At 34.8% G+C, this 9827-nt stretch overlaps 1 protein-coding gene across 1 annotated transcript; it reads right to left on the bottom strand.

The window, feature by feature from the left end:
• Positions 1-1164: 1164 nt before the first annotated feature.
• LOC131876332 (large ribosomal subunit protein uL14c) lies at positions 1165-1699 on the bottom strand. The gene has a single exon (XM_059221379.1). It carries the CDS (start codon positions 1556-1558, stop codon positions 1190-1192), a length of 369 nt encoding a protein of 122 aa, XP_059077362.1. The 5' UTR covers positions 1559-1699; the 3' UTR covers positions 1165-1189.
• Between the last annotated feature and the right edge of the window lie 8128 nt (positions 1700-9827).

Here is a 9827-nt window from a genome sequence, read left to right as displayed (position 1 = left end):
AAAATCTTTTTCTTTTTTGTTTATAGAGTTAATGGGCCTCAATATGATCAGTAGCAGATATAAAGTCATCATCATCATTTCGTTTGACGGGATGTCTATATATTATACGTCCTTTGCTTAAATCGTAAAGAGGTAATTCAACTGTCACTCTATCTCCCGGTACTACTCGTATTGTTCGATATCTAATTTTACCTGATACAACCGTTAAAACATCTATATCGTTATCTAGATGGACTAAGAACATACCATTAGGATATGCTATCGTAACTACACCCTCAACAATGACAAAATTCTTTTTGGTACTCATTTTAACTAGACTCCTAGTTTTTTTACAGTGATTAAAAAAGGAGGAATAGTTATTAACTATGACATTCATAGTTATTAACTATGAAATTGATTTCTAAAAGAGAGGAATCATTTAATTATAAAAAAAAGAAAAAAGACATTTTAATAGAATTTTAATTGAAAAATAAACATGAATAGCTTTTTTTTGTAAGCTATTACTACTCAATAATATTCATTGAATTATAATGAATTCCTTTTTTGTCAGCCAAATTTCTGACACTGAACACTCAATAATGAGTCATTATTGACTCCTATCATCAATAATATCTTTTGTCAATATTATTGATAGCATTCCAATTATTGGAAGCAAAAATGCAATTCAGGCATTTACTTTTTGTTTTGGAGTTACCATGAAATACATAATAATTCCCCTCCTATTTTTTTCTGTCGAGCTTCTTGATCAGTCATTCTTCCTTGCGAAGTAGAAAGGATTGCAATCCCCATTCCACCTAAAACTTTAGGGATCTCTTGAGAATTAGAATAGATTCTCAGACCAGGTTTGCTAATACGCTTTGAAGCGGTTATATATCTCTTTTGCGTCCTTCCCCTAGATTTTGAAGTTAAAACAAAAAAAGATTTTTTACCTTCTCGATGTTTCCTAACATCCTCTATAAAACCTTCTCGTAGAAGAATCCTTGTGATGTTCTCGGTAATAATAGTAGCTGCTACTCGAACTATTTTTTTTTTTACCATATCAACATTTCTTATATAAGTCATTAGATTAGCAATAGTATCATTAACCATGGCGAACTAATTCTTAAGAATTTACAAGCTCAATATAAAGGCATGTTTATCTTTTTTTTAGGAATATGTCTGACATTACTTCTACATAATTTATCAGTATTTATAATACTTCAGGAGCCAATGAGATTATTTTGGTGAAATTCAATTCTCTTAATTCCTCAGTAACTGAACCAAAAACTCGAGTTCCTCTTGGATTTCCTTTCTGATCAATGACAACTGCTGCATTGTCATCAGATCGTATTATCATTCCATCACTACGTTTAAGTTCTTTACACGTACGTATAACTACGGCTCTAACTACCTCTGATTCTTCCAGAGGCATATTAGGTGCTACTTCTTTAATTATAGCGATAATAATATCGTCGATATTAGCGGTGTTACGATTACCTGCTCCTAGCACTCGAATACACATTAATTTTCGGGCTCCACTGTTGTCTGCTACATTCAAGTAAGTTTGGGACTGAATCATATTTCCTCCAAAAGAATTGTTAACTCGGCAGAAAAAAAGTATTTCTTATCAATTCAATAATCTTTTTCTGCCAGAAATATCTCTTTGGTTCGGCATTATTTACGCAAACTAGTAATAAATTTAGTATGTATAGGCATTTTATACGCAATGATTTGAAAAGCTGCTCTAGCTATAGTCTCTGATACTCCACTTATTTCATAAAGTATTTGACCTAGTTTGACCACAGATACCCAATATTCTGGAGATCCCTTGGCTTTCCCTGAACCCATACGTATTTCTACAAGTCTCGTTCTAATAGGTTTGTCGGGAAATATACATATCCATATTTTTACGCCGCGACAGGCATAGCGAATAATTGCTTGTCGTCCTGCTTCTATCTATATCAACTATCACCATAGGATGGGGATCAACTCAAGGAACCCATCAATAGCATGCATCTAAAGAAGTTTTATGTCTGAAAAAGCAGAAAAATAAAAAAAAACGGTGAAAAAGCAGAAAAATCAAAAACAGTGAAAAAGCAGAAAAATCCAAAAAAAGGTGAAAAAGCAGAAAAATACAAAAACAACAGAAAAGCAGAAAAATAAAAAAATAGTGGAAAATCAAAAAATACAAAAACAGTGAAATCAAAGAAAATAGCGAAAACAGAGAAAAAAAAATCAAATATGAGAAAAAGTGCAATAAAAACATATGGTGAAAACTTGGCAACAGGAGCTATCTGTCAGTTAGCTCTTCCATCTATTAGTTCATGCATCCTTTTGCTTGCATTTCATTCTCCATCAGCATTGTTCATATCTATAATAGAGCCTTTGTACATATACAGGCCTCGCGGTTGATTTCTCGCCATGGTTTGGATCATTGGGTTTATCATAATAAGTTGATTTCTAGGCTTGGGGCAAAATCCTACACCTAGCTGGTGGCAAAAAAATTCGATCATTTTGAGCTTAATCAAATAGGTAGAACAATAGTTAGACAACTCTTGTCAAGCGAAACTGAGGCACATCCAACATTGAACACATGATCAAATTATCAACCATCAAACTATCACATGCCAGTCTAAGCACAGCACACACTTTTCAATGGTTGCTATCTTTTGAATAATGATTTTAACACTTTGGTTCAACTTATCTATCTTGATTTTCCCTATCATGATTTCTGAGTGACTCCAGGATGTCTTTGACTAAAGGAACAAGGAAGGAACATGATATTTTTCTTGTCTATTGTCTGTAAATTAATCAGTAATATGTGCAAATTTGTCTCAGGACATGATCATCGGAGTATCATTGAAGACATTTCCGATTTGCATATAGAAATACTTAATACTGCATGTTTTACGCAAGCAACACTCAGTTCATCTTGGTTCAATTATACCTCGATGCTTGTGCTAACTTGCAATATCAAAATCCAGGAAAGTAGTGCTCAGGTCATCATGGTTTAATTATACCATCGATGTTTGCACTCACTTCCCATATTTTAAAAATCTCAATGATGACACAAAGAAATAACCCAGTGACTGGTCCGATCGCAGCATTTGCATTTGCATTTAGCTTGCATTACATTCTTGCATAGGATCACAACAGCTCATCTTATCCAAGGCCAAATCTATTGCAGGAATCATCAATGTATCATCATAGGTTTATACACAATTAAATCGATGACTCATCTCTCTCCAGATATTGTCAACCCAAAGCAAACCTAATGCTATTCCCTTGAATGTGCCAATATCGATACATCTGCATCTTCCTACAACATGATATCAACAAAATGCCAGTTCTCAATCCAATCAATCTTATCAATTCTATCAATCCATCTCTATCATGTCTTATACAGGATGTATCCTTCCTGGAACTAGACGTTCTGATCAAGTCTTATACAGGATATATCATTCCTGAAACCAAACGATTTGATCATCTTTGTCTTATACAGGAGGTCTCATTCCTGAAACCAGACTTGATCTCAATCTCATCAATCTAATCAATCTTATCAATTCAATCTAACTATATCAATCATTAATCAATAACCACATCATAGTGATCGAAAAACTCACACTTTCATCAATCAACGTTGTAGAAATCAAATCATTTTTAATCGGGAAATCAATTTCGCAAAGATCCGAACACTCCAAAGGTCAATTATCTCAATTGATCTCTCGAGGGGGAATCATTGTATCGTAATATCATTCAATGTCTGGAGCATCCTATCAAACCAATATCACATCAACATAATCAAATTGAAATTATTCTTTAAATCAACACGTCATCACACCTCACTTCAAAGAGGGGCAAACTGTATACACCTAAAAATGGTCTAAACATAAGTAATTAAATAAGAAATTATTTAATTAATCCCCCTTCCCAATTTAATTGAATTCATTAGCAATTTGATTAAATTCCCCATTCACCTACTTATTAATAAATCTAATAATTTATTTAATAAGTTCATTTCAATAGTCCCCTTTAATTAATTAATCCTCCCCCCATCTAATTCATTTCTTCTAATCCCCTAATTAATTAAAACAAATCAAATTATGAATTGTTGAAAGTTAATTAGCCTTTTCCTATTATTTGAATTTTTAAATTTAAATTTCCCACATGGCTCCTAACTTCTAACCTAACCACCCCTAACCTAACCCATTCCACCTAATCTTGGGTTTAGCTAACCCTTCCTATCTTGCACATCCTAACCTCCTTATCCTAGCCTCCTATGGGGTGGATATTCTCCCCTTGAGACACATGTTACTTATGCCACATGTCTCCTCCCTTGGACACTTTCCCTCTTGTGAGAAAGGCTCCTTGACACTTGTCACCACAGATATGACAAGTGTCCTTCCCTCCAGCCTCTTCTCCAACCTCCTCCAATTTGACCCTTGATATCTTCAAACTCAATCTTGACCATTGATTCCCCCCACCTCACCCCTGGCCTTGGAAACCTTATAAATATCCCCCATTTTGGAGCACAAAGGATCCCATCTCATCTCATCTCAATTATTGTTATTATAGGCATATCATTTCTTGCATATAATTTAAGCATTGTTATTATATGCAATTGCATCTTAGATCTAGCTTAATTTGATCAACCTCTAGCAGAATTGTTTAATCATATAGCATATTCAATCTCTCATCTAGCTTAATGGAATCATCATTTTAGCATAATCATGCATATAGTTAGCCTAATTATCTTCTTGGATCAATCTAGTTTAATCATGCATTCATCTAGATTGCACATCATATCATTTTAAATCCTCTTTCTTGGTGTAGTCAAGTCACTGGGATTGCTCATCTAGATCTGAGAGCACATTCACACTCGAATATCTTAGAAAGCGATAGATCACTTTGCCATGGTTTATCTTTTATTTGATTTCAATTTTCTAACCATGCTTGTAATGATCTATTGAGTGTTTGTGTTGGAGCTACAGGTACCCTACTTCACACTCATGACAAGATCTATTGATATCAAGGACGACATTTTCAATAATGTATTGTGTGTAACTCATTTTTCTAATAATCTTATTTCCATATATTAAATTACTCATGGTGGGGTAGAGAAGACTATGGAATGCACTCCTAATTCAATTTATTAAATATTTAGAGAGAAGTCATATTATTTCTTCTAGGGTGGTTGATAATGTATCTTAGTTGTATGCCTTTTCAAACTTTATTCCTAAAAATGACTTTGATCCTTTGTATGATGATCATACTTCTAGTGTTGATCTTGATTTTGAGGATAATTTTAGTTACTTGAACTTGGGTATTCTCACAAGTGGTCTAGTTCTTCAAACTTGCATTTCATCTTCTCCATCTCGTATTGCTACTTCAAAGTTTATATTTTCTTCATTGAAAGCTTCAAGTAACTTCTTGCATCAAGGCATACATAGTCTTTTAGATACATCTCTACGAGACGATTCCTTGGAAGGTATTTTAGACTTGTTTGTGAAATCGACTATTCTAGACTGTCATGTTCAGCGGTGTGGCCTAGAACACTTGATTTCATGCTTAAGAATTTTAACATTAACACAAAGACACTTGAGAAGATTTAAAGGACATCATACAATTTGAGATTTCTTCCTACATATTTCCTTCAGAAATGGGAGGATCTCATGCGTACACCTTTGATATTGTTTCCTCCTAAGGAGAAGAATGTTGCTTGATGATCATTGATCATCTTCTACATCCAATTTCAGGTAACTATCATTGGGTCTACACATTGTGGGGGGATCCTTAGGCCTTCCACTTCTTTTCTTTCTCTATTTATGTGGGGGTGTAGTTCCTCACGATGGGAGGTGGCTTATTTTTCTTTAGGGGGAATTTTGTTTGTACATGGGTACCTAGGATGGCTTCATTTGTCGGGATCCATCATCGTCATCATCTTTTCACCTACCTAGTAATTCATGCTTAAGGGGGAGTGTTGGTGTAGGTTTTTATTTTTCTAGTGGGATATTTATTCTCCCTTCGTCTTAGGTTTTTCCTAAACTTTTATTAAGCTTGCTTAGGCTAATAAAGTGAGTCTAATTAGCTAATAACTAGGAGATAATTTAAGATGAATTATTTTTCTAGAATCCATGATAGTTGAGTTATTTCTTGTGGTTTTGATTGGGTGTGATTTTTTGCATCAACATTTCCAATCACACTTTGTGATCCATCATCAGGATAAAAGAATGCTCAAGAAGTAGAAAGATGGACAGTTGCGAATCAGTGGAGAATATAAAGAGTTGGCACAAGGAAAAGGGAAAGAGATGTAGAGAAGACAACTCTTTATATTCTCTACTGATCTGCAATTGTCCATCTTTCTACTTCTTGATCATTCTTTCATCCTGATGATGGATCACAGAGTGTGATACGAAAAATTGATGCAAAAAATCACACACAATCAAAACCAGAAGCAATAACTCAGCTAGGAGATAATTTGTTGGGGTATCCCCATCCTTAAAGGGTAAAATATTTACTATTTTGATCACTTTATTAAATATTAGTGGTCACACCTTATTGGTTTGATTTGCCACCTCCATCCTCTCCCTAGTTCTATATAAACTCATTGCCTAGCTTGTATTTGGCATCCATTTTATTCTAGAATTGAGATACTCATGCATCATTTTTATAGTATTCATTCTTCTAAAACTTTTCTTTAACATCCTAATGCAATATATTCATTTTGACATTTGTACATCTCTCAAGTGGAATCATGAGTATATAATTGCTTTATTTCATTTATATATTTATAGATTATCTCATAGAAAGATACAGGTTGTGCATCTATTTAGATTTCTAACATTTTTGGGTTCACCCTTTGGACTTCCACCTTCTTTCATATTGTCTTGATATGAATTCCCTACAAACTAAGAAAATTGACACTCAATTCATAATGTTTAGCATTAGTTCCTCTCAAACTCTGAAGTTTGATAGTCTTGCCTATCTTTTGTCAATTTCTTTGTAACTCACTAGAATGACCCAAAAAGTCATATGGATGCCAAAACATGACCCAATATGATAGGGAGAATACAGAAAGATTAAAAAATTATATTATTCACTTCCTAATAATATTTTAGCATTGTTTGGTGTGCAATTTGAGTAATTTCAACAATAGTTTGTAAAAAAGTGGTTAGGATTTTCATTTGTGGACTATTTCAAGCCTACACTTACTAGAATTTCAATAATTTCTTATTTTTATCAAATATACATAGATTTAATATAGAATAGTATCATAACCATTTTGAATTTAATGTAACAAACCATTTCTTGGAAGCAATATGATGCAGCCATAACCAGTGAAGCCCTCAAAAGAGAATTGACCGGCTTATGCAGCAAGAGTAACACAACGAAAGCAACAAGATTATAGAAACATATAATATTATTACCTTATAACTTTCGGCAATGAACCGGTTATCATCATACAATCATCATAGAACATCTGGTAGTTTATCGGTTACATGCATGCTTGAAGCCAAATACAATCCAACCGAGACTCTAAGAATCAACCGGATCACTAAATGTGAATCTCAATCCTTATTCTCAATTTTGTTGCCTCTGCCCCTAAAAATGATTACATAATTCCATATTTATACCCACCGGAACATATCTAGGTTAGCCACAAAAGATTACATTTACTAATGCATGAAAATGAAACGTGTAACTAGGTCGGCCCTAAGAATTAAATAAATCCTTCCAGAAAATAACAACCAAGAAGTGTGGTTTAGTAGGAAGGTCGGCCACACGCCAAAGAACATCAGATAAGACCCAAAATAGATCCATATGCCAAGAACAACTTTGGTAATGAAGGAAAGTTAACTGGTAAGCACAAGAACTATCCCAGAACCCAGAAACAGTCAACTGGGAGCGATAACTAACCGGAAAAGAATCAAAATGGACTGAAAATATGGAATTAAGCACATGAACCAGCCTGGAAACCGAATATAGGATCTGCAATGAAAATCAAGAAACTACCGGTGCCAACTGATAAGAACACAAAAAACTGCACACTAAACTAAACAAGAACTAAACTAAAAGGAAATATTTTTGGTTGATGCAAGATTGCTCATCGACCGGGGATGCTCCTGCATCAAACACCTCAGGTAGGAAAAGATGTTCCATGAGAGACAGCTCATGAACATCTAAAAGGATTCAGGATAAAGACCCCATGCTCATTTTTTATCCAAACATCTTCCTTATCTGCCAATTTCTTCTTTAGCTCCTCTGGTGCCTCAACCAACTTCTCTAACCCCTGACTCTATTTGTTTCTCTTCCTTTGCTTTAGATCTACACATTGTCTCTATTTACTACTTTATTTCTTCTACAACTCTTATTTATTTCTGCCAGAAGACTTCATCAAGTTTGTCATTATAAGCTCTCTGTCAACCGGTTATATCTGTTCATCAAGCTTATTTATGATATCTATCCACAAAATCGTGTCACCTTCTGGTATCACCTCTACAACCAGTTTCTCAGTACTGCAACTTTTCTCAAGACTCAGATTCTTCACCCCCTTCTCTTTCTCCTTCAAAGAAATCAATGTGAAATTTTGCCCATCCTTCTCAATAGTGACTAGGTTTGTTCTACAGTCATAAATAGCTCCTCTATCAAATTGCCAAGGTCTTCCCAACAAGACATGACAAGCACTCATAGATACACCATCACACAAAAATTCATCTCTAAGGCCCAATATTTAAATTCACCAAACATTGTTCCTTTATTTTTATATTTTGATCATCTTGTAACCAACTCACCTCATAGGGACAAGGATGCTCAAGCCTCTTTAATCCAAGCTTTACAACCATCTCCTTAGATACCAAATTGTCAATACTTCCACTACCCAAAATAACCTTACAACACTTACCCCCTGATTTACACACATTTCGGAAAACACCCTTTCTCTGAGTAGATCTGGTATCCTCACTACTCTACTCTATCATGACTCTTCTGAACACAAGGGATTATCCTTGCTCCGGTATACAGTCAAGTCTGGTAACTTCACTTTCTGGTTCCTCATTAGCCACACAACTTCTTTCCATTCCCTGATTACATTCATAAGATCTATGTCTGGTTTCTCCGCACTTGAAACATTTGCCAGGAAATTCTCTATCGCTACTGCTAGTGCCTTTCCTTTGTGTTTTTCAGTTCTGGTTCTTTAATCCACTTAGGTTTTGATTCTTCCTCAACATTTTTCTTCTTTGTACTCATATGTCCCTTGAATCTCTCCTTCCCTCTATTAAGTTGTCTTCTTCTCAACTGTGGAAACCCTCAACATACGCATCTCATCCTAAATGTTAAATGCAAGTCCAATTATGTACCTCACCACCTTTTCTATGTCGATCTCTCTATGTCTAGATCTAAGCATCGCCTTGTAGAACTCCTCGGTGTACTCTTTCATAGTCATGTTTCTTTGTTTCAAGTTCTGCAACTTCTTGAACAATTCCAACTCATAGTCTGCCGATATGAACTTGGCCTTCAATCTTGCAACAATCTTGATGAATAATGATGAACAACAGATACCCCAACCGGTACTGAGAGGGGGGGGTGAATCAGTACAGGCAAAAACTTTCTCAACAACTTATCTAGTTAACGCAATACCAACTGGTTGTCACCATTACTTAACTTAACCATGGCAATACCGGTTAAACACGGTAGGACATCAGATACCATAAACTGATAAGTCTAAACACTTCAAATACGATCAATACTTGATATCAACTTCACCCATAAACATATGCATGTGGTATACTAGTAATACCATAACTTACTAACCCTGCATGCATAATATTTCAGCCAAATACTTCATAAGC

The sequence above is a fragment of the Cryptomeria japonica genome, chromosome 5 (genome assembly GCF_030272615.1).
Source record: "Cryptomeria japonica chromosome 5, Sugi_1.0, whole genome shotgun sequence".
NCBI classification, from domain to species: Eukaryota; Viridiplantae; Streptophyta; class Pinopsida; order Cupressales; family Cupressaceae; genus Cryptomeria; species Cryptomeria japonica.
Note: the sequence above shows the minus strand (reverse complement) of the source record. Positions and strands in the feature narration are given on the sequence as shown.